At 53.3% G+C, this 24,380-nt stretch overlaps 3 protein-coding genes across 3 annotated transcripts; 1 reads left to right on the top strand and 2 right to left on the bottom strand.

The window, feature by feature from the left end:
* Positions 1 to 3,712: 3,712 nt before the first annotated feature.
* Positions 3,713 to 18,085, top strand: DNAJC17 (DnaJ heat shock protein family (Hsp40) member C17). The gene is made up of 11 exons (XM_036384132.1): positions 3,713 to 3,815; positions 5,281 to 5,350; positions 6,243 to 6,301; positions 7,046 to 7,133; positions 7,488 to 7,570; positions 8,470 to 8,566; positions 8,934 to 8,983; positions 9,494 to 9,571; positions 10,531 to 10,611; positions 11,477 to 11,605; positions 17,876 to 18,085. Exons 1-11 carry the CDS (start codon positions 3,738 to 3,740, stop codon positions 17,999 to 18,001), a joined length of 939 nt encoding a protein of 312 aa, XP_036240025.1. The 5' UTR covers positions 3,713 to 3,737; the 3' UTR covers positions 18,002 to 18,085.
* C6H15orf62 (chromosome 6 C15orf62 homolog) lies at positions 14,055 to 16,240 on the bottom strand. The gene is made up of 2 exons (XM_036384133.2): positions 15,818 to 16,240; positions 14,055 to 15,561 (listed from the first exon to the last, which is right to left on the bottom strand). Exon 2 carries the CDS (start codon positions 15,289 to 15,291, stop codon positions 14,776 to 14,778), a length of 516 nt encoding a protein of 171 aa, XP_036240026.1. The 5' UTR covers positions 15,292 to 15,561; positions 15,818 to 16,240; the 3' UTR covers positions 14,055 to 14,775.
* A 267-nt stretch (positions 18,086 to 18,352) lies between the features above and the next one.
* GCHFR (GTP cyclohydrolase I feedback regulator) lies at positions 18,353 to 23,830 on the bottom strand. Its single transcript, XM_036384134.1, has 3 exons — positions 23,755 to 23,830; positions 22,593 to 22,687; positions 18,353 to 19,161 (listed from the first exon to the last, which is right to left on the bottom strand). The coding sequence occupies exons 1-3, from the start codon at positions 23,788 to 23,790 to the stop codon at positions 19,038 to 19,040; spliced, it is 255 nt and encodes an 84-aa protein (XP_036240027.1). The 5' UTR covers positions 23,791 to 23,830; the 3' UTR covers positions 18,353 to 19,037.
* Positions 23,831 to 24,380: the final 550 nt, after the last annotated feature.

The following is a 24,380-nucleotide window of genomic DNA, read 5'->3' as shown; positions in this document are numbered from 1 at the left end:
CGAGGCTCCTTGCCCACCTCCTGTGTGCCCAGGCTCCTGCTTTTCACCATTTATTGAATTTTATGGCTTTTTTCCAATTATTTCTTGCAGTGCCAGAGGGATCCAGAGTGACCAGGCTCCTTCCATCCAGCAGAGAATGTATCCATAGGCAAAATCCACATTGCTGAATATGCACCTAGGGGGATGATCAGCTATGCTGACAACCCAGATTGGAGATCAGTGGGACACTGCAGGTTAGTGGGATGATTCCAAAGGCTGGCATTTGGAGACAGGGGCTGGATGACAGCTGGGAGGGAAGTTTAGGGCTAGTTTTGGTCCTGGAGCTGGGATTGGGCACCTCCAGCACTGATTTGTATCAGCCACACAGTGGGTTTTTGGGAAAAATATTCCTGTATGGCACTGTGGCTCTGCTGAAAAAGTGCTAAGGGGGACCAAACTTCTCTCAGCAAAGCTTCCCTGGATAAAACTGAAGGGAAAGCAAAGGCAAAATCCAAGTCAGGTTCAACCATGGAAAAGCTGTGAGGACATGGAGAGGGGAAGAGCCCCTCAGCTCCTTCCTTGATCCACAGAGGCACTTAATGATGCTGGGAGAGCTCACAGAGGGAAAGGATGAAACTCATGAGGGCAACCCAAGGGCGTGGGATGCTCCAAAATATCTGTGGATATATATCTGAGGTGGCAAAAACACAAAAAGAAGAAAGGGAGTGCTGGCTCAAGTGGCATTTGTTTATTTGCAGCAAGTCAAGCCCTGCATGTCCAGGATGGGGATCTGGTGGCTCCATCCTGGGAGGTCACCAAAGCCTGCCTGGACACCCTGGGCTGAGCCTGAGTGTGGGAATTCCCATTTTTGGGAGGGTGGGCTATGTGGCCCTGCGCCCAGCATGGCGCCGGCTCCTCCCTGAGGAGCCCGGGTTGTCCCACTGGGACCTTGGAGCTTGTCCCTGGTCATCATTCCAGCTCCTCCACTGCCTCTGACCTGTGGAGTGGTTGCGGGGCACCCTTCCCTGGGAGGCTCTCCAGGAGTTCTGGCTTCTCCTGTAGGATCTTCCCCGGGTTCTGCTCCTTGTCGCGCGCTGTTGCCTGGAGGAACCCCAGTCTTCCCACTGGTGTCTGTCACTCCTCCTCAAGGGGGTGTCATGGTGGGGCCTTGGACTGTATCTGCCATCAGCATCCCAGCTCCTCCAGCGCCTCTGGATTCTGAAGCGCTCGTGGGGCACTGTTCTCTGGGAGCCTGCCTGCGAGTTCTGGCCTCTCCTGTGGGATCTGCCCCGGCTTTGCCTCCCTCTTGTGTGCTGTTGTTCGGAGGAATCAGAGTCTTCCGACTGGCGTGTCACACTCCTGTCTGAGGGGACATCGTGTTGGGGCCCTGGGGGGTGTCTGTCATCACCATCCCAGCTCCTCCAGCGCCTGTGCCTCACGGAGTGCTCGGGGGAGCCTGTCTGGGTGTCCTGCTCTCTCCTGGAGGACCTGTCCCAGCCATGGGAACGCTCCCTGCCCCTGCTCCACCTGCGGCGGCCCCAGGACCGTTCCTGCTGACTCCATGACCTGCGGGACCCGCGCCGGGATCGCCGTCCAGCCGAGGAGACCGGGATGGCCCACTCCAACCTCGGAGTTTGTCCCTCTTCAGGTGTGTCCTCCCAAGCCCTCCTCTGCTGCTGCCACCACCTCCTCCTCGGGGAGTCGCTGCCTCGGCGACGCCGGGACTGCCGGCGGCCATCGCGGGGCCACCTCATGGATCTCCTGGGCCGCCTCTCCGAGGGCCCGAAGGAGTAGCTCCGGGCGGACTGGCCGCGCCGTCTCCGCTTCCTGTCGTACACGTGGTCCTGCACCTCGTGGTACAGGGCCACGTGCTGGGGGTAGGGGTGGCGCGTGGGCCGCTGGCACCGCGGGCACGTGGCCTCGCCCAGGCTCCAGTCCCACAAGCACAGCTGGCAGAAGCAGTGCCGGCAGGAGCTGGAGCAGGTGGTGTCGATGTGCCGGCACTCCGGGCACGCGGCCTCCTCCTCCTCCCGGCTGTCGTCCGGCGGCGTGGCCCCGGCGGCCTGGCTGGTGCTGGCAGCCTGGCTGGTGCTGGGCTCCGGAGTGTCCTCCCTCGATGACATCTCGCCCTGCAAGAGGCACAAAGTCTGTTTGCAGGTAGCTCTCCCTGAAACCCCGCGGCCCCTCGGCCCTCCGGGGCTGTCCCACACCTCAACAGCGGGGCCGTGGTGGGGCTGGAATAGCGGTGTTTGCATCCCACGGCTCTCACCATGGGATTGTGGCTCTAGGCCCCCTCTGCTGCTTCTGTGACATGGCCCGTATCCCGTGGCTGCTGTGACGTCACTGATGGTGCTGTCACAAAGGGCCACTGTTGAGGCCTGGGACAGCCCCGAAGGGCTGAGGTGCTGTGCTTGGGTCTAGGGACAGGTGTTGGGGGGTAAATTTGGTGCCTCGTAGGGCAAGAAGGTGTCACAGGAGTGGGATCCTCAGGGGGAGGCCACAGGAGGTGCCCAAAGTGGCACCACGATGGCCACAGGTAGCCTCAGCATGGCCAGGGCTACAACTCATCAAGAACTGCAGGGTTAGGACAAGGGGAATGGCTCCAAAATGGAAAAGGGGAGATTTAGGTGGAATACTGGGAAGAAATCCTTCCCTGTTCAGGGGTGAGGCCCTGGCACAGGTTCCCCAGAGCAGCTGTGGCTGTCCCATCCCTGGAAGCATTCCAGGTCAGGCTGGACAGGGTTTGGAGCAACCTGGGCTAGTGGAAGCTGTCCCTGCCCATGGCAGGGGTTGGCACTGGATGATCTTTAAGGTCCCTTTGAGCACAAACCACTCCAGGATTCTCATCAAGAAGAAGGAGGTGGCAATGGAGCAGGGCTTGGAACAACACTGACAATGACTTGGGTCTGCACCCTGAGAGCTGAGGCTCTGCTTGGTTGAGGATCCATGGAGACACAGCAGGAACCTTCCAGTTTATTGCACTACTGGCTAAGAACAGCTCTCTGAAACAATTCATTTTGCCGCAGTCATGGCTGTCCAGTTTTCTTCATGATCTCAGGTTGATCTCAGGTTTGTTGCTATTGTTGATAAAGTTAAGTAACCTTCAGCCATGAGGACACAAATCCTACAAGAATAAAGGAGTAAGGGCTGAAAAACTCTGTCTCCTGTGTATGGGAATAATTGGATCGGCTTTCTTCTACAGTGCTTCCTTCTTAGAGCAGTGGGGGGAAAGGGAGGTATTTTAGAACAATAAGAAGACAAGAATTTCCCAAGGAGCTGAGATGGATGTTTTTCGGTGACAACAAAAACAAGTATGTTTTTGGGAACAGGCTGTAGCTGGGCTCGCACCACCCCCTACTGCCACAGGCTTCCCCGGGAGGTGGGGGAATGCCATTCCTGGAGGGATTTGGTGCATGGGTGTGCATCCGTCTGTGCCACTTGGGGACATGGTCAGAGGCGACCTTGGGGGACAGCGGGACCCACGTGCGGTTTCCCCTAATGACTCATCCCGCGCACGGCCCCACGGGACTTGTAGTTTTCCTCTAGTTTATCCCCGCTCTCAGCCCCCGCCAAAGAACTACAACACCCAGCACGCCCAGCAGGGCGCTGCGCACGCCGACGGTTCCCGTCCTCTGGGGCAGCGGGTGCATCACGGTGCTTGTAGTCCAACCTTCCCAGGCAGCCCGTGGCACGGTGGAGCACGGGGACTACATTTCCCAGCGACCGTGGCGCCAGGAGCGGAACCGGGAAGCGCGAAGATGGCGGTGGATAAGGAGCTGCTGGAGCGGGACCTCTACGGGCTCCTGGGGATCGGCGAGAAGGCGTCCGAGAAGGAGGTGAGGGGCGCGGACGGCTCGGGATGGGCTCCTTCTCCCTCTTCCATCCCTTTCCCGGTGTCCTCGGGAGAGGCGGGTTCCCCGCGCGGCGCTGCTCTCCAGCGCTGGGCTGAGGGGCTGCTCCAAGCGCTGCTGCGGGACCGGGGCTGGCAAACGGGAAAATCCCGGTTTTGCTGATATTGGCGTTGCCATATCCCGCTTTTAATTGAATTGACCTCGTTCCCCCAGTTCACCTCTCAATCCTGCGGGACGGAACCCGCCTTTGGGGGAGGAGAGAACTGCGGGGTTGGTCTGGGACATGTTGTTCTCGCTTTGTTTATGTGCTTCCAGCAGGGAAATTCCCGTGTTGATCCAAAAATCCTGTTGTCAGACGTTTGTCCGAGCGCCCAAAAGTCACGTAGTTAATTTCGTGGGGTTGCAATTACACGTTTGTGGTTTTTAATTGAGTTTAGTTGTTAGTCAGTGCTAAACACAGGAAGGGAGCTCCGAGAGAGCTGCAGGGGGGCTCGGGCCAAGGGCCGGGAATACCAGGATAAAAAGGGAATGGCTGCCCACTGCCAGAGAGCAGGGTTGGGTGGGACACGGCGCGGGAATTCTTGGCTGAAATGGGAAGTTGGAGGTTGGAGCCTGGCAAGGAGACGCCTCTCCTTCAGCTGGACTCTTGTGCAGGAGGTGGGCTCATCTGCAGGGCTTTTCCTGCACATTCCCAGTCCCGGGAGCTTTGTCCACCAGGTGGGGCCGGGACACAACTTTTCCCACTTGTTATAGCAGGGAATTGGTTGGGAGTGGGAAAGAGCGGCTTCCTTTTTTCCTTCTCCCCCTTCCCCCCCCTTTTTTTTCCCTTTCCACTTTTTCCTCATTTCCATTTTCGTTCTCTTTACCTCTTTTTTTTTTTTTTTCTTTCCCACTTCTCTTGCTTTCCCCGTTTATTTTCCTTTTCCTCTTTTTTTTTCCTTTCCCCTTTTTGGTTCTCTTTCCCCCTTTTTGGTTCTCTTTCTGGGTTTTTTCCCTTACTCCATTTTTTTATCATCTCCTCCCTTCCTGCCCCCCCCCTTTTCTTTTTCCTTCCTTCCCCTTTCCCTTTCCCTTTCCCTTCCCCTTCCCCTTCCCCTTCCCTTCCCCTCTTCAGTTTCCTTCCTCCATATTTTTTTCCTCTCCCCCTTTTCCCCCTCTCTCCTCCTTTCTTTTCTCTTCTCCCCTTTTTCCTTCTCTCATTTTTATTTTCCCTCTCCCCCTTTTTTCCCCCTCTCCCATTTCTTTTTTAACCTGAGTTTTACCTGCTGCAACACAAGACACCTGGAAGCCAAAACAGCTTTTAAAAGCTCCAACTCCTTCCAGACACATCCATGTCCTGGGCCCAGCAGGTTTCCCTTGAACACAGGGATTATTTTGGGTTTCCAAGCTGCTTTTTTTGGCAGAACCCAAGCAGTTTTCCCCCCAGTGACCCCCAGTGTGGCCCCTGCAGGTGAAGACAGCGTTCCGGCAGAAAGCCCTCACCTGCCACCCGGACAAGAACCCCGACAACCCCCGGGCAGGTGAGAGAGATGGGGCAGCTCTTCCTGCTGCAGTTTTCCCTTCTCCAGGCTCCTGGAAGTGCCCCTGCTTCTCTAAGTGCTGAGGGGATGGCTGGGTGGGTGTCCCTGGGGATACACACAGGGCTGGGAGTTGCTCCTGTTAACTTTGCTTTTTAAGGCTGAACGATCCCTGATGGGTTTAGAAACACCAGCAGTAAGTCAGTGCTGGAATTACAGCTGCAGCCCTCCAAAGCTTCCCAACCTTTGCCTGTTTGGACACTGCTTTGATCTGTATCTCTCACAGTCCAAACTTCACCAGCACTCCATAAATCCTTTTATCTGTGGGCAAGGCAAGGAGGAGTTTGAGCTGCCTGCAGCGAGGGATTGCTGTGAATGGAGGTTGTAGAATTAGCAGTTACTTTGTATTTTGTGTGTCAAGACTGATAATGCATCTTTATAAAAAAATAAATACAATTTGCCAACGCTTGTAATGGGACAAGAGGAAAGACTTTTAAAGGATAGATGGCTGTAATGCAACAACTTCCAGTACAACATAAGCAGGACTTCTTGTTGAAGGCAAAGGACTGAGGGGAGAAGGAAATTGTGAGCTCCAGCTAAATGTGGAATGAAGGAGATATTGCAACCCAAAATGAAAAAAATCAGTAAGAAAAATTAAGTTTGTGTGTTCCAAGATTTCTCTTAAAATGAAACAATCCCAGTTTTTTGTTTCTTTATTTACTCTTAAGTTTGTGCAATACTTTTGAGTTGAGGCTGGAGGTTGGCTTACAAATCACTTGCAGAGGTGATTTTTGTTCCTTGGAGAGACCTTCCTGCAGGAATTGTCTTTCCTGGTTCTTCCCCAGGCCCCTCACCTGGTTTCCCTCATCTTGCCCTTATTTCTTCTTGTTCCCAGCGGAAATTTTCCACCAGCTGTCCCAGGCCTTGGCCGTGCTCACAGATGCAGCAGCCAGGGTAAGGAAGCTCCCTGGGCAAGGGTGGGATTTTGGGGTGGTGCTGGGAACTGTAATCCTGCCTGTCCTGCTTTCTGCTCCGACAGAGGCTCATTGAATACAAATCTCAGCTGTTATTCTGTTATTCCCCCTGCTTCTCCATGAGATCAAATTTCAGGTGCCAGGTAAAAGCTTGGAGAAATGTGGTGTTTGGGATTTGCTGCTGGGAGCAGCTCTGCCCTGACATTCTGCCTTTAATAACGTGCTGGACTGGGGCATATCCTATTTAATAACACCATCCCTGATTGAGGAACACCAAATTCCCATGGCAACATCTGCCATTCTTGTTGAGTCAGGGGCTGACAAATGAGTAATACTTGGATGCAATTCCTGAGGCTCCAAGCTTTGCAGTCTGAGGGACACAGGAGGGCTTGGATCCTTCTGGGGCTGTAAGCAGGTGGCTGAGAACCCACTGCCCAAGGCCTAAAAGAACCTGGAAATGTCCCTGGAAAGAATAAAACCAAAAAATGAGCAAGGAACTCTCTCCAGATTAGCTCAGGAGAGGGAAAAGTGTTGATTCCAGGTGATAGAAGCTAAAAACATGAGCTCCTCTTTTCGGGTACTGGCAAAGCTTGTAATCCAAGAAGCAGCAGATGCTTCAGCCCTGCTGACAGGGGTTTCAGTCCCTGATGTCATTGTATTCCCTGTTTTCCAGTTTCTCTCCTGGTTTCTGTAGTTTCCCACTGTTGTGCTGGTTCCTTGGCAGGCAGCCTATGACAGGGTGAGGAGGGCGAAGAAGGAGGCTGCAGCAAGGACACAGAAACTCGATGAGAAGAGGAAGAAAGTAAAGCTTGGTAAGAAAATCAAACTCTCACATTCTCCTGAGGTCTCCCCTAGCTGGCTGCTTGCATTTCTCCTTCCACAGGGTTCAATCCATGGAGGATGACTCTGGTTCCTTCATCCCTAGTATAGTCCAGTAGACCTGGAATCTCCTCCCACAGCCATAGCTGGGGTGATCCTGCTCTGGGAATTAGGGACTTGAGGACTGTTAAGGCTCCTTTGGTATGTGGGGCCAGAGGAGAGGCAGCAGAGCTGTCAGGATATTGGTGTAGCTGCAGCCAAGCTTGTGATCTATCCATCTTCCTCTGGCCAGCAGGGAAGATTCAAGTTCTCTTTGGATTGTTTTAATTTTGTTTCTTTCTCTGCAGATCTTGAAGCCAGAGAACGGGAAGCCCAGTCCCAGGAGAACGAAGAGGAGGAGATCAGGATAACCAGATCATTAGAAGAAGAAGTAAGGATAAATTCTTAGTTCTCTCTGCTATTTTTGAGAAGAATTGCTGGGAGTATTTCCATTCATGATGAAATCCATGGGATGAGGTTGTCAGGAAAATTAATCCACAAACATCAGAGGTTTATGTCCAAAAAGGAGACAGAGGAGTCCTTTGACTCTATTCGAATAAAGGGAGAGGCCATGGGGCATTGCCCTGGGATCTCTCAAATTTTTGGAGGACACAGCCTCCCTTTTTATCCTAATTTCCTGGTCCCACTTCCCTTCTCTCTTTCCCCATTGGCTGAGGTACTTGAGAGGTACAGACTTCCCAATACACCTGATACCGAAGATGTCCCTCTAATGTATAACCCACCCTTTCAATTTTTAATTCTTACACAATTTAGGGGTTTTTCTTCCCCATTGTTTCTTTCATCTTTTAATGTCTAATTTCATTTCTCAGCAAACCTAAAGTTTATTTGTAGAAGCAAATATCTTTTTCCATTCATCAATCAGTGGACTCCTTCCCATTGTTTCTTTTATCTCCCAGTGCTAGTTGTATCTACCAACAGAACCACAGCTTGTTTGTAAAGACAAATCTGATATTCCTCTCAAGGTGCAAAAAAAATCTCTGGAGAGCAGTCCTTTAACTTTTGGGATTAAAAGGCTCTGTCAATCAGAGAATCCTGGAATGGTTTGAGTGGGAAGGGACCTTACAGCCAATCCAGTTCCAGCCACTGCCATGCTCAGGGACCCCTTCCACCAGACCAAGCTGCTCCCTTTGGAGCTGTCCCAGGGGATCTGGCTGGAGGGGTGTCCCAGGAGATGTGTGTGAGGCCCAGGCTGTCCTTGGAAGTGTCCAGGTGACATTGCAGCCCTGGCTCTGTGCCTCAGGTGCCCGTGCTGTGTTCCCTGTGCCGCAGATAATCCGCCTGCGGGAGGAGGGCTCCCGGCAGCTGGAGGAGCAGCAGAGACTGGTCAGGGAGCAGATCCGCCTGGAAAGGGAGCGGCACAGCCGAGGTGAGCACGGGGAGCACCTGCAGGTGGCCTTGGGCTCTTTGGCAGCTCTCCACCCTGAATTTTTCCCACCTTCTTGCAGGGAAAAATGCCTCAGAACATGTCTCCTGCTTGTGTTTTTGCTAACCTGTTTGTAGCCTTGATCCTGGCAAGTCTGTGCTTCCTAAAAGGGAAAAATGCTCCCATGGAGTATTCAGTCTGTGCTGCAGTTCCTGTTGCACGAGATTTTTGGGACTGGAATGGTCCAGTGGAAATCCCAAAGTGTTTCATCATATGTATGTTCTCAGGGAAAAAAAAATGTGCAAAATGCTGAGGAATTTTCACCTGTGTCCTTTCATTTTTTTTTTTTTATTATTTTTTCTTTCTTTAGGCAAGCAGGAAAGAAATGGAGCAGAAGGCAAAATAACTCCTAAGCTCAAGGTAAGAGATCCTTAAAAAGCTGTGTTTTGGTGAAAACTGATAGAACATGGTGGAAAACAAAAGGGACATTTCAACCCCGCTGAGCTGGCGCATCCTTTTTTATACTGGAGATGAAATTCCTCCATGGAATGTGCATCATCAGGTGAACAGCTCCTGTCCTTGCTGTTAGAATTCCTTCCTCACTTACCTTTTCTTTGTCTGCTCCAGATTTCTGAGCCTAGGATTGAGTTGTCTGTGCTTTAAGCACAGGGAAACATCTGCTAATTACCCTGGCAGAGCCATTAGCATCCTTTCAAGTGCGATCTTTTTTTATTCCAGTGAGCAGCGTTTCTCCCTGTTCCCCAAACAGTTTGTTCCCTGTGCTCACTCCCATGCTGAGATCACCGTCTTGGCAGGCCTGGGAGTGTGGCTGGAAATAGCAGACGTGGTGAATGTGCAGGGGGGTGGGAGCTGCTTGAGCAGGCAGCACATCCAAACGGGAAAAATTAACTCCTGCCGTTTGTTCCCCAGCTCAGGTGGAAATGCAGGAAGGAAGATGAGACTGGAGGGGGATACTCCAAAGATGTGCTGCTGCAGATCCTGCAAAAGGTCCTGTCTGACACTCTTCCCTGTATATTACTGGGTCTTCCCCTGATCTCAGTGCTGTAAGGACAGTGAATTCGGGGAAGCTGCATATCACAGAATCATGGAATGGTTTGGGTGTGAAGGGACCTTAAAAAGGATTCAGTTCCACCCGTTGCCACAGGCAGGGACACCTTCCACTATCCCAGGTTGCTCCAAGCCCCGTCCAACCTGCCCTTGGACACTTCCAGGGATAGAACAGCCACAGCTCCTCTGGGCAACCTGTGCCAGGGCCTCAGCACCCTCACAGGGAAGGATTTTATCCTAATTATCTAATCTAAAAAGGTAATCTGATCTAAACAGCTGGTTTGAAGCTATTCCCTGTGTCCTGTCGCTCCATGCCCTTGTAAGCTGGAGTGGCTCATTTCCTTCCCTGTTCAGCTTTCTTATGCAGTTTTCAGAGCTCATCAGCATGATTGTGGAGTCATTAAGGTTGGAAAAGATCTCTTAAATCATCAAATCCAACCTTTGAACCAAGTTGGATCCTTTGATCCCTGAGCTGGGAGCTGTTTCCCAGCAGAACAACTGCAGACTCTTCCCACTGGATGCTGCCTGCCCACTTAGTCTGGCTGTGTGGTTGTGGTGCACTCGTCCTTCACTTGAAGCACTCCACATCCCTGCTGTGGCAAGTGCAGAGACAGGCACAGACAAGCCTTTGATCTGATCAATCCCACCCTGGCATCTTTTCCCTCTGAGCTCAGCAGCCCTCTTGCACTGGAGAACCAAGTGTGTAGCTCCATGCTTTCCCAGATTATTTCCTGGAGGGACAGAAATGGTGGGATCAGTGGAAGCAGGACAGAAATGGTGACAGCTCAAGCCTCATGTTTGTGAAAACACAGGTTTTCTCTTTGTGTTCATTTGATAACTGAACTTGACATCTCTCCTGGCTCTGTAATTAGCTTCCCTTCCTTTCTTTCTTCCCACAGTATGGTGATGTGCTCAATTTGTTGATCTCCAGCAGGAAGACTGGGAGCGCAGTGGTGGAATTTGCCACGGTGAAGGCAGCTGTGAGTGTGCAGAGGCCCTGCTGGCTGTGCTGGGGGTGGCACAGGACAGGTGACAGCCAGGACACTGCCCTGTCATTAAGGCAGTGGAGAAGGGTAATGAGAGTCAAAAGGCACGGAGGGAGTGGCACTGCTGGAGGCACAAACCCAGAGATCAGGCGCATAAACAGGTTGTGCATGGAACAGGCTGAGGGAAGAGGCACTGCCTTAAAAATCAGGCACTGAGCACTTACTCAGCTGTCTCTGAAGGTGAAATGCCTTGGAGTTGGGCTTATGTGTTTTGGAGGTGATATCAGGCATTTGCTGTGAAAAACAACCCAAAATGTCTTGACTCACTGTGAGTTATAATAATTCATGTGGCTGTGGGAGCAGAAGTCATCAGTTACCCTAAATTTTAGTAGTTCCATGAGCTTGGGCTGTATGAGAGTTTCCTTGTTAGCTTTTCTTTCACTCGTGTCCAAATGATAAAACCCCCCAAAACTGTGTGTGACCTGTATATCAAAAGTGCTGGCAGGGGTATGGACCATAGAGGTGCTTCTCATGTAGGGCAGCTGTGAAAGCTGAAAGTTATGGAATGGTTTGGGTTGGAAAGATCCTTAAAATCTTACAGAGTGGAACCATAGAATGGTTTGCATTTGAGGGGACCTTAAAAGACCATCCATTTCAAGCCCCCAGCCGTGGGCAGGGACACCATCCACAATCCCAGGTTGCTCCAAGCCCCTTCCAGCCTGGCCTTGGGCACTTCCAGAGATAGATCTTGTTTGTGCCCTACTTGGCCTTGAGGCCATTCCGGGATTCTTAGGGACTTGTGAGGGAAGAGAGTGGGATCTGAAATTCAGGTGGTGATGGAAGGGTGTTTCCCTGCCAGGAGATGGCTGTGAAGAATGAAGTTGGTCTGCTAAATAACCCCCTGAAGATTTCCTGGCTGGAGGGCCAGCCCCAGAGCCGCCCCAGCACCGTCCTCCCTGACAGCACCAGCCAGCCCAGGAGCTCACAGGTAAGGAGATGGAAATCTTGTGCTGGAACAACCTAAATCTCAGAGTGCTGTCAGATAGAAGCTCTTGGGGCCAGGCCTGGCTTTCCCAGCAGCCCTTTCTGTGCTGGGTCAGTGGCTTTCTAAAGGACCTCCTGCCTGGGCCACAGCACACTGGGAGCTGTTTGGATCTTCACACATTCCCTTTCTCCCAAGTGAAGAGCAAGGATGTTCCTTGCTCAGCCCAAAGCCTCCCGTGCCATTCTGATAGGATTTTTGGAATCCTCTGAGTGAGAGCTGCTGAAAGGTTCCTTTAGAGAGCCTTGGTTGCTCATTCCCAGGAGGAGGAAGTTTCAGTGCTGGAAGCAAACCTCTATTCTTAGGGACTGCAGGAGCAATATCAAACTAAATACCCTTTTGTGTTTTCACTCCCTAAATATTTTAAGCTTGTGAGATTGTTCAGTGCATTCACTCTCTTGATGTTTCATTAAGTATTTTATTTATATTATTTGTAATTATGCATCAAAACACCTGATTGTTATCTTGTCCATGTAGGACCAGGGAGAGTCCTGCAGCCACAGGAGAGTCACCAGAATATTAGGAAAGAACACAAAAAGCAGAATCCAAAGCATGTTATTTGAGAATTTCTCACTAGCAGAGAGTGAGAACTGGCTCATTCTTACCAGAGGGGTTGCTGGTGCAGTTGGAGCTTCGGTAGTGGATTCCAGTCTCTGTGGGCTCAGATCCCTGAGTTTGTCTTGGCCTGGTTCCATGCCCAGAGCTTGTTAGTGTGGAAGTGCAGCGTCTGCCTGCGGTGCAGGATTAGTGTGGTGGGGCAGCAGGGAGAGCAGGAAAGCAGCACACTGTGCTGGTGACTCACCTCTGCCCAGCACAGCTCCTCAATCCCACCTGGCTCTGGGAATGCTAAGGGACCTGCATCCTGCCCAGGAGTTGCACAGCTGGTGCTTTGCTGTCCTCTCTGCTGCTTTTAGCTGTAAGAAGCTGCACTTTCTGGGATTGCACTGCAGCCTTCCATCTCCAAGCTGCTCCCTTTCCTGTTTTCCCTTGTTCCCACTCCAGACCCTCCCCAAATCCTCCTGCTGCATCCACTGGGACACTTCTAAAACCTGCACTGTGTTTACAGCTCCTCTTGGCTGATCTGCTTCCAGCTGACTTAGCTTGTGCTCTCCAGTTCAAGAGTGTGCAGAGTGAGCTCCCAGATCCCTGTTCCCTCTGCCTCTTCCCTTCACACCCAGCCTGGCTTCCCAGCCACCAGGCTCCACGTTCTTGCTTCCAGGCTGCACTTACCTCATTCTGATTTAACCTGCCCTTGCTTCCTATTCGCTTCCCCCCTCTGTTTTTGTCTGAATCCACCCCCGTTTTGTTCCCACTCTGTGCAAAAGCAGCTCCTCTGCTGCTCTGCTTCAGGAAAAAGCCCAAGCCTGCAGTGTTCTCATGGCAACACCCTCACTACTCATCCTCTGCTCCCTGTCTGGGACAGGCAGCCAGTACTCCCTGCCTGGGAGAGCCAGCCAGGACCTGAGAGCCCAAATCCACAGGTAAAGGCAGCCAGACCCCAGCCAGGGGGTTTGGGAGCTGTTCCCAGGTGGAAGCTGCTCATCTTCCACAGCCTTGTTGTCTCCTACAGCAACAGGTGCACGTTGTGCAGCAGTTCCTGGAGAGCTGCTGCAGCCAAGCAGGCTCCAGTTCCCCTTGGAATTCAAAAGCTGTGGCTTGGACAGTATTACTCCAGGCTATTGAGAGCAGTGGCTGTGTGATGGTTCAAAGCACACAGTGGCTGCAGAGAGCTTGTTTTGCCATTCCAACAGCATGCAATGCTCAGTTTGGGGAAGATTTTCCCTGCTCCTGCAGTGGAATCTCCCTGCCAGGGCTCCTCAGCCATTCAGCCCTGAGAAAAGCCTCCTGCCTGGTGTTCTTGTACCTGTTCTAAGCTCCCTCAGAGGTTTCAGAGGGTTTATTTCAGAGGGTTTATTTATTATCTAACTTTGGGAGGTGAATCTCGCAGGGTAAGAGGCAGCTGTGCCTTCCCTGGAATGTCTCTGCACTTTGCTGTGGCCACTTCCAAAGCTCCTGGTGATCTGGGGGCATGGAGGTTTTATTATTGTTGTTTTTTAAAAGAGCCCTAATAGTCAAAAAGGTAAGAACTGGTAGTTTCTTTTAGCAGTTGTTCTGGTGCTGCCCAAAATGTTCTCAGCGTGGCAGAGCCTTTCCCACTGTCCAGCTCGGGGTGGGCAGCTGTTCCTGTCTTGCCCCAAGCTGTGTGAACTCTCCTCAGTAGAAAGTCAAGTCCCAGCTGCTTTGTCCTTCCCTCAGAGCCACACAGGTGTCCCTCCCCCCATCATAAAACCCTGCAGTGCCAGGGAGAATGGACCTGGGCCACTCCAGATACCCTGTGCTCCTGGTGCCTGGGATTTCTGTGGCTTGTTCCCAATGAAATGAGGCAACCAGACACTTCCAGTCACAGATACATTTATTCTTCTATGTCTGTACAGCTGGGAGCTCAGTGCATGCGTGAGGCAGCAGTGTCAGAGACATCTCTTCTCCTGCCAGGAGGATAAATCCACTGCTGGTGCTGTATCAGGAGCCTACTTGGATGCTTACCTGTTTCCAGGCTGGGAGTGCCACCTGCACTGGAGTTAAGGGAAAAGAAACCCACAAAGAGGAAGAGAAAAAACGGAGGAACAGCTTTGAGCTTTCACATCCAAACATGGTGGGAGGAGAAGCCCCAGTTCCCGTCTCTCAGCCCTCAAAGCTTTGGCTTCGGGGTGCAGTGCTGCTGCCTCCTTGCAGGCTGCCTGCTGTTCCACAAGTGATCGATGCCAAATCCCTGTGTGTCCCTGCCCCACAGTGTCACATCCCCAAAATAAGTCTTTCCCAAAAAATGCCAGTCTTCCCTGAGGATGGGACGCGCAGTCCGGAGTGGGAAATTCCCAGGGTGGAGAGTGGAAAGTTGGCCATGAGACAGCAGACGGTGCTCTCACCTGAGCACAGAGCCCGTGAGCTCTGCTCCAGAGGATTCCTTGGCAAGGACAGGGATGCTCTGTGGTGGGTGAGGCGAGGACAACAAAACAGGCCACACACGACAGGCATGCTCCAGTATCCTTCCTCCTGCTGGAAGGGGAGGAACTGGCAGCAGCAGTGAGTAACTGGGATGTGATGGACAGTGAATACCTTCAAATGGCGTAATCCCTCGGGTTCTGTTTCCTGAGGGTCTGCAGCACATCCTCGAGGAGAGATAGCCCCAAATCCACTTTGAAGGACAGGAAGGGGTCAGCCAGCTCAGGAAGAGTGGTGCTGTTTGGGAGACCTGCCTCTGAGGTGCCGTGGTCCGTAGCCTGGTCCTTGTGCGTGGGAGTGCCTTTGTGGTACGGAGCAGTCTCGGAAAAGGAGAGGTCGGAGTGGGAATCTGTGTGGTCGATGATGTTGGGGCAGCTGGAACTGTCCAGGTACAGCCGGGGAGGCTTGGGAGGGGCTTGTGCCTTGGCCAGGTTCTGCTCGCTCTGACAGGACAGGTACTCAGACTTGTCCTTCAGATCCCTCAAGCATTCCCTCTTCTGGCCGTCCGTGTCCAGAGTGTGGCTGTTCTGGTTCAGGATGATGACTTGGTTGCCCAGCTTTTTGTGCCTCCTGAGGGAGAAGCGTCGGAAGAAGGTGGTGGACTTGAGGGACCCCCTGCGCCAAGTATCCATGGTGAGGAAAGGCAGCGAGGAGCAGGAATGCTGGCTCCTCACAGGCAGGAGCCCAGGGATCAGCAGAGAGCCACACAACAGGATCAACCTCTTCCTGCCCCGTTCCTGGAGCTGCAAGGAGCACAGAGAGGCTGGTAGTGCAGGAAATGCAAACTCCACGCTGTGGCAAGGAGCACTTGGCTTGTCTCGGATCTGAAGGAGTCTCCCCCTGGAGTGGAGAGGAGCGGCGGTGTGTGAGCAAGCTCGTTAAACGTGTGCTGCGGCTCCGGGCTGGTGGGGAACAGCAGAGGCACAGTCACCATGAGAACAGATCTAATCTGGCATCTAGAACAGAAGGGCACTCGGGTGCCATGGTAACCAGGCACCTTCTGCGGAGGGGCACCGCCGGAAAAGCGCCGTGGGTGGCTGGGAACGAGACGGTGACTCAGTCCCACCGAAGGAACCCAGGGAATACGGGAGAAGGGGGATGCAGAAAGCGACAGTGCAGGAGACAACGTTGGAAGAACGGAGCGCAGGAGAGACTTACACCCTGTTGGAGCAGCCCGGAGTCCTGGAGTGGAGAGGAGAAGCTGCTGGAGCACTCAGAGACCAGGATGAAGAAGCAAGTCCAGGGAGAGCTCAGCCAGGAGTCCAGGAATTCAGCCAGGTTGGAGCCAGAATGCCAAAACTCCCCAGCGCTGCCGCCGCCGTCCCTTCATGTGCCACCCGTCACTGCTTCCCGGGCTGCGGCTCCCTGCGTGGATGTGTTTGTTTTGAGCCAAGCCCTTGCTGAGTCAGCCACGTCAGAAACTGGGTTTCACTCCATTGGTAATTGCCAGGATTGCAGGAAGTAGGTGTGTGGAGTGGTGGAGCCTCAGCCCACGCTCAGGCACCTGGGAGCACGTGCTGGGAGCCCACCTGGATCAGGCTGTTCTTCCTCCCGCCACTCCGAGGGCTCCTTGTGTCAGCAGAGCTCCCAAGCCAGGCTGCAAATAATTTCCTGGCTGTTTTAAATTATAATCTGAGTGTGAGGTGGGGCTTCAGGTTTGTGTGGGTGATTCATCTGCATAAGTCTCAGGCAGCCTCTTCCATCCAGCCCAGCAAATTCCTGGGGTTGGTGGATGGGACTTGGAAGGATCCTGGCTGAGGGCTGATACCATCAGTGCTTTCTCAGACACTGCTGCTGCCAGTACCCAAAGGTCATTTTGCTCATGTGGCTCCTAAGACACCAATTAGACTCTTAATTTCCCTCTTGATGTTCCTTATCTGTTGTGGGGCTTTCATTGTGTCCTCGCAGCCTGGAGGAACCACTTTGTTGGCACAGGATAAGGAATTGCACTCTCCTATGTTTCCATGCAGAGACTTATTTAGGCACTCTATTGCCTTTGTGTATCCCTTCTGCTTCCTAAGAAATCCTTCAATATCTGGAGAAGCTGTGGCTGCCCCACACCTCAAAGTGTCCAAAACCAGGCTGGAGCAGCCTGGGCTAGTGGAAAATGTCCCTGCCCATGGCACAAGGTATGAACCAAATGATGTTTGGAATCCCTTCCCTCCCAAACCATTCTGGGATTCTGTGATTCTCTCTGATCACCACTTAACCCACTTCCTAGAAAAAGGAATACGAAGGGTTTTTTCCCATTCACCTTCTGTCAAGAAACTCTTATTTCCACCTGAACTGTCAAGGAATGAGCTGGATGTTTCCAAGCCTTGCAGTGCTTTCATATATCCAAAATAGCACGGCCACCTACTAGTGTGGAATGGCTTTGGAAGCAGCGCCAAAGCACTGGAGCAGCTGTCATCTGCTGCCCACGTTCATTAGGCAGAGTCTGCAATCAACTGCCTTGACGTGACAGTTGCTGCCACACGCAGCAGGGAGGCTCTGGGAGCTTTGGGAAACTGTTCCATTCCTGTGTCAGGTTTGGGAACATCCCTGGTGGTTTTCTTTCTGCTTTTGCTTAGAATCGGGGAATTGTTTGTGGTGGAAAAGACCTCCAAGGTCATTGATTGCAGCTGTTAGAATCATAGAATGGTTTGGGTGGGAAGGGACCTTAAAGTCCATCCCAGGGCAGGGACACCTTCCACTATCCCAGGTTGTTCCAAGTCCTGTCCAACCTGGCCTGGAACACTTCCAGGGATCCAGGGGCAGCACAGCTTTTCTGGGCAACCTTTGCCAAGGCCTCAGCGCTGTCAGACAGTTGGAAGTTAGTCACTTCCATGACTCATACACAAAGGTTTCATTTTTTTATGACATTAGCCTTTGTAACAGGTGAAGTGTATGCTGAACTTCGGGCACCAACGTTGTAAGTGCAGAGTGATCTTGTCAGCCAAAATAAGTCCCCATTCAGCCTCATGGAATTCTGGCTCCGTGTCTGTCCCGCTTTCTTCACCAACCACACTCATTGCTGGTTGTTTTTAATAATCATTTTAATAACAATTCCTGGTTATTTCCTGTAGCCAGGCAACTTTCACCCACCTCACCCAATTTCTGTGGGATCAAACCCACAGAAATTCTGCCCGGAACGCTGGTGTTGTGAGGGGGATTTGGGGAAGTCTGGGAGCCTGTGCTGCCCCTGATGGGCTGTGTGTGTTTCCTGCTCCTTCCCAGGCGTCGGTGGTGTCGGAGCGGGACTACGAGAGCCTGGTGATGATGAGGATGCGCCAGGCGGCCGAGAGGCAGCAGCTCATCGAGCAGCTCCAGCGGGAAGACGAGGAGGAAAAGTCCCACACTTAGCATGAGAGTATGGATTCTTCCCACCCCTCCGTCCCCTCAGAGCTGTTTCTTTATTTAAGTCAATAAACCTCCTTTTTTTCTAAATGTATTGTGGGAATAGAAACTCCCAGGGACTGCAGCCCTTATCCCATTCCAGGTCTGGGGAAGGAACGGCTGGCTGAGGTTCACAGAGTGCAGGTGTTACCCTGTCAGTGTGTGTGCCCAGAGCAGCTGCCCCATCCCATGGGACAAGGTGTGAGAGGTGCCATCAGATCACCAGACCTTGGGGCTTTTAATTCCTGAAAGCTCATTCAGGAGCTTCATCCAGAGGGATTTGGCAACAGCTTTAAACAACCCACAGAAGGACATTGGTCTCTTTGGAGCAATGTTTTATTGGTGTTACCCCCATAGCAGCATCTGTTCACAGTCCCAAACATTCCAGCAGTGTTGGGATTAGAGCCTGCACCTGGAATAGTCACACAACACCACTTTCTGTGTTATTTTGGGAATCCCATGTTAGGCTTGGATGGCAGTCTGGGATCTGGAATTTCGGTGGTGCTGCTGAGATGGAAACAGGCCTTGCTGCCAAGGGAAGGGATTCTCAGAGCACTGGAAGTAGGTTTAGTGGTTCCCTCTTGGATTTCAGGGGTGAGATGAGATGGGATGGTGTCCATGCTTGCTGTCCTTCCCCAACCCCCTCCCCAGGAGAAGGGAGGCAAACAGGACTGTTACTGAGCTTCCTCCAGGGCATGCTGAATACATGATTAAAATGTAAAAAGCTGGAATTTGCCAGACTGCCATCCCACTGAAGGCAGAGCTGGAGCCATCTGTTCCCTCTGCCAGATTCTGGGCATACCTTCCTCCCCCTGCTCTTGGGAAACAGAACAGGGATGGCAAAATTCCACTGGGTCCAGCTCTGCCTCTGCGCCGTTCCTCCCCCTGCCTGAGCGCCTGGAGTCTGGTACAGGAAGGAATTAAGGGGGAAAAGTTTGCTGCCAGTCCTATAAGAGGATGTCCAGCAGGATGTGGTCCAGGTGCAAGGCAGGATTCTCCCTGGCTATTCCCTGTGGAGGCACCAGACCAGGGTCTGGCCCACGCCAGTCATGCTGACCACGCGGTAGCCGAGGCTCTCCAGCTTGTCCAGGACCACGCGCGGAGCGTCGTTCACGTAGTACTCACAGCTGCACCAGGAGAGATGGGAATAAGGTGAGCTGGGGAGGAAGAGATGGGAATTTCCTGCTGGAAGTGAGCCTGCCTCGCTCCTGATCCCTCTAAGACCAGCAGCCACACCTGGCACAGGCGTGTGTGACACAGGGCCTTGGTTAACCCCGGGGGAAGGCACAGCCCGAGGTGCCAAACCACAGGAATCCTGTCCAGGAGGGAAGGATCAGGTTGAATGGGAATGTGGCTCAGGGGCTGGTGTCCAGAGCCACATGCTGCTCGGTAACTGGGCTGACACTGCAGCAGAGGGTTCACAGGTAAACACAGTGAGCACGTTTTTAGCATACCTGGGAATTCATGGAGGAGGAGAGGAGGAATGATTCAGGTGTTTCTAAGGAATGAAATCCCAATGTTCTACCCATGTCAGAGTATGTCTGTGAGATGGGTGGGTTTGAGAGACTGTTAGAACTTGGGGACTGGAACAAAGTGATGCTTTCAGGCAGGTGGGAAACATTTGGAAAGCTGGTAGTCATCCATCCTGCATGGATGTGCCAGGCAAGGTGGAGCCCAGGCTCCTCTGTTCCAGCAGTGCCTGGGAGCTGACACTGGGATCCTTGTCCAGTTCTGATTCCCCCTTGGTTTGTGCTGGCTGTGTGCTTGGAGCACATTCCCACGTTCCTACCCCTGGATCCCAGAAGCTCCAGGGCTGTGACACTGCTCCCCAGTGAAGGGACCAGGCACACTGGGCTGAATTGGCTGGGGACAGCTGAGCTGAGCTGAGCTGAGCTGGCCAGTGGGACCTTTAGCACTGGATGTGCCAGCCTCTCATCTGACATGACTTTTGGGATAAGGCCCAGAGCAGCTCAGCTGTAGCTGACTCACAGTGCTGGATAAGCAGATAATGATGGGCTGCAGGATCACTGGGGATCCTGTTTGGGCACCTGAACAAAGCTTCTCCTGCTTTTCCTACTAATAATGATAAAAAAAAGATCCAAAAGCCTTTCCAAAGCTTCTCCTGCTTGGATTTCAGACCCGTGCTGGAGCTGGGAGTGCTTTCAAGCATGAAATAACCTGAGATGTGAGAGATTTTCCAGTTTCTCAAGACAGACTGTACTTGGCTGTAATTATAGATGTGGTGTAAAGATAATGTGCATTATTATAAGTGTCTTTGAAGTCTGTTCTTTCTCCAGGAGGGTTGCCACATACCCTTCAGATTCACAGTGGGAGCTAGTAAATATTATTCCCACTATTCAGACGAAGTAGCAGAGACAGAGATTTGTAGAAACTGAGTATCTGAGCTAAAAGCAGGAGGTAAGAGTTCCCAGGGCTTTATCCCAGCTGTGTGTTGAGAGAAATGAAGATTGCACACTGTGGGTATCAGATCTGCTGCTGTCTGTGCGTGCATCCAGTCGGGATGGAGGGGCTGGGATACCTGCAAAGCCTTTTCTTCCAGGTAAATCCCACCCCACCCCTTGCCCCACCTGGCTGCCCCAAGGGCTCTGACCCCAAGAGAGAGGGCAGGGACCACATCCCTGCTCCCCACACCTTGTGGGACTTAATGAGGGGCTGTGTGTCTGTGCAGAGCTGTGGAACAGGATCCGTGTGCTCCCTCATTACAGGGATCTCAGCTTCACCTGTACATCCCAGTTTCCCAGCAGCTCTGTGCTGCTTGAGGTTTTCCTTCAGGCTCCCTACAAGGTCATGGCTAAAGTTCTGGGGCCCAAGGTGCTGCAGGAAGGGAGTTTGCAGCATCCATAGTCAGGTCCTGCTCATGAAGGAATTGGGGATGGAAAATCCTGCTCGTCCACAGTGCAGATCCTGGAGCTCCCAGCTGTGGTTGGGACTCTGGAGGAGGCGGCTGGGCTGGCACGTGGCTGTGCTCCCGGGGGTGCCAGCAGCCACATTCCAGCCAGGGGACTTCCCCCGTGTGCCTGAGCAGTGGGGAGGGACGTGCTGTGCCGCAGGGATGTGCCGCAGGGACACAGCGGAGTTCCCAGCTGTGACACAGGCCATGCCAAGGAGCAGGTGGGGCAAGAGGAGCTCAAAACGCTCCGGGCCATGGGGAGGAGAGAAAGGTGGTGAATCCAGCAGGGAGATCCCATAGGAAGCTCACATCCCTTCTCCAGAACAGGCAGAATGTGGTGCTTCTGTTCCTTACAGTGCTCCAGCTCCCCCAGCTGCTGGGGCAGGCACGACAGAGGCTTTTATTTATCTTTGCCTTCCTTTTCCACCTGAATCCCAGGGATCCTTGTCCAAATCTCTCAGGATCCAGTTCCTTCTTGGAGCCTGTTGTGTTTCACTGTCTCCCATCCCGTTGCGTAACTCCAGGCTGCGCACGGCGGGTGGCAGCACGACTCTGGCGCTGCTGCCAATCTCTGCCCCACCCACGGGCTTGGGAATAGCAGCACGGAGAGGGATCAGCCCGGCAAACCCCCCAGGAATGCAGCTGGGATGGGGGGGGGGGGGCCTCAATAGTTATATTTTATCTCCTTATTATCAACTTTTCCCACCCCACTCAGATTTTTAACACTGCAGCAGCCAAGGATCCAGCCCTTGGTGTTGGTGCTGCGTAGGAGGGTTTTCCCAGCTCCATGGACAGAAGCTGGGCAACTTTTGGGATGAGTTGCACCTTCTGTTTTAATGCCTCCTCCTTCTCCTACTCCTCCTTTTCCTCCTTCTCCTACTCCACACCACAGCACATGGGACACAGCAGGAATTGAGCTGCTCCTCTCTGTCAAATTCTTTTGCATTTGGGGGTTTGTTTTGCTTTGCCATTGTGGTTTCGTTGGTTTGTTTTGTTTTTTTTTCTCACCCCAGGGAAAACCAGGAAGTGAGTATCAAGTGAGGAAAAAAAAAGAAAAAAAAAGTGAGCCAAACCATGAGGAAGATGCTGGTCACATCTCTGAGTGGCACTTGGCCAAAGGCTGGGGTCAAACTCAGCGTGGTCAGAGGTGGGGACATGGAGAAGTGTCAAATATCCACAGCTTGGGAACATGCCTGTGGAGGGGTTGGGAGTCAGGGTGACACAATGGGAAACAGCTCCAACCCCAGGGCTCAGCTGCCCATGGAAAAGATTTGGGAGCTGTTGGGAAGGGCTGGCTCAGGTGAAGCCTTGAGCTGCACTGGAGAGTGGAGTGGGATGGACAGACAGACTGCAGCTGGGAGGGATGGATGGACAGAACTGGGTGAGCATTCTGGTGTCTCAGCACCAAGAAAGGCACAGTCAGAGCAAGGCAGGGATGGCACCAAGAGAGGGAAAGGGGGGTCAGGTGCTAAAACAGGGTCAGAGCAAAGGAAAGTAAAAAACCAAGTGAAATAGCAGGCAGCATTTCCTCATTAACAGGACACATGGGAGTCCTGGGATTAACTGTACAGCTGGAAGGTGCTGTGGGGGATTCCAGGAGTGAAAATGTTCTGCATTTCTTGGGAAAATAAGGAGAGAAGGACTTACAAGTTGTTCCCCAGTGTGCTCCTCTTTGTGGCCCCCAGGATGCTCATCAGGTGGGGATCCGAGTGCTCGTCGCCCACCATGGTGGGCCCAGCCTCCTGTGGGACAGGCACAGAGCGGTGAGTGACACGTGGTGACACTGCCACCCCCTGTTCCCAGCAGGGGCCCTCAGTCCGGCCACTGCCAGGAAGGTGCAGCTGCTCACCCGGGAAGGTTCCAGCCTCAGCTCAACGCCAGGTTTCACACTGGAAATGTTTGCTTTGCCCCTTTGGTAAAGAGCAGAGCTTCCAAAGTCTCTGAGGGCAGACAGAGCCTTGCTACTCCAGGCTATTCCCTCCAGTGCCAATAATCCATGTATCCCTTCCTGTACCTCATCCATAATCACTCACTCAACTGTCAATCCCAAATGCCACTGCCAGCAGATGCTTTGGTGCTGCAGCATCCCCACACGTCCCCATTCCCAATCCACTGCTGTGTCCATCACAACTCCCCCCCTTTGCTCATTTGCTGTTTTCACTGTCCCACTGGTCTCACTGTCTCCCTGCTTCCTGCCCCAAACCACAGCAGCAGATCCAGGCTTCTGGATGTCGGGAAAAGGGAAACCCCAGATAACCACAGAGCTGTGGGCTCCTACAGAGTCCTGCAGGATGTGGGTGCTGCCAGCGCCGGGGAGTAACGTTTGCTTTGCGGCTTTATTTGGCAGGGACAGCAGCGATCCCACCAGTGCCCCTGGACACTGATCCCAGCCAGAGATCCCAGCCACTGCCCCAGCCATGCCCACTCCCATGGCCGCGTTTTCCACCCTGGAATGGCTCTTTGGGGACGAGGGAAAACCAACTGCGAGGGAAAACCAACTGCGAGGACAAGAGGGGCCGTCCCTTTGGCATTCCTGGGATCCTGCCGCAAGTTTCCCAAGTGAGTCGCTCTTTGGGACAGGAGGGTTTGGGGTGGGGGCACCGGGGGCTCTCACGGGGAGCTCTCACAGGCCGTGCTGGGGTCCCCCAACCCTGCATCAACCCCCGACCCCCCCAGCAGCAGCAGGGCCAGCCCATGCCGGGATCGCACCGGTGGCACCGCGGGCTGAGCGGGTCTCACCGCTCGCCCCGGTCGGTTCCCTGCCCGCCCCCCGGTATCCCCCACGCCCGGGGGTCCCGCTGGGACTCACCAGGCGGATTTGGGTGCTAATGAGCAGGTACGGCATCTCCGCTCCGCCGCTCCCGCCGCCGCTCCAGGGGGACCTGCCCGGGGCCGCCCCCGGTCCCGCCCCGCCACCACCGCCCCCGGGCGGCGGGGGGGAAAAGGCTCCCGGTCCGGAGGGCTCGGGGGGGGCACCTGGGGGGCTCCGAGGGATCCCTCGGGATCTCGGCGCTGCCTTCCCAACAAGGGACGGGCAGGAGGTGAAGGGCTGGAAGGGGATGGAGCAGGAGGGGACAGAAGGTGAGGAGCAGGAGATGATGAGCAGGGAGAGAATGGAGCAGGAGATGATGGACTGGGAGACAAAGGACAGGAGATGATGAGCAGGGAGAGGACGGAGCAGGAGATGATGGACTGGGAGACAAAGGACAGGAGATGATGAGCAGGGAGAGGACGGAGCAGGAGATGAGATGCAGGGACGTGGAGGACAGGGAGATGTAGGACAGGAGATGATGAGGAGGGAGGCAATGAACCAGGAGATGATGGATAAGGGAGATGAAGAAAACGGAAATTAATAGCAGGGAGATAAAGGACCAGGAAATAACAGCAGGGAGGTGAGGACTGGGAGATGGTGGAACAGGAGCCAGGCAGGTGGGC

This window comes from Molothrus ater, chromosome 6 (genome assembly GCF_012460135.2).
Source record: "Molothrus ater isolate BHLD 08-10-18 breed brown headed cowbird chromosome 6, BPBGC_Mater_1.1, whole genome shotgun sequence".
NCBI lineage: Eukaryota > Metazoa > Chordata > Aves > Passeriformes > Icteridae > Molothrus > Molothrus ater.
This window is presented reverse-complemented; position numbering and strand designations above follow the sequence as displayed.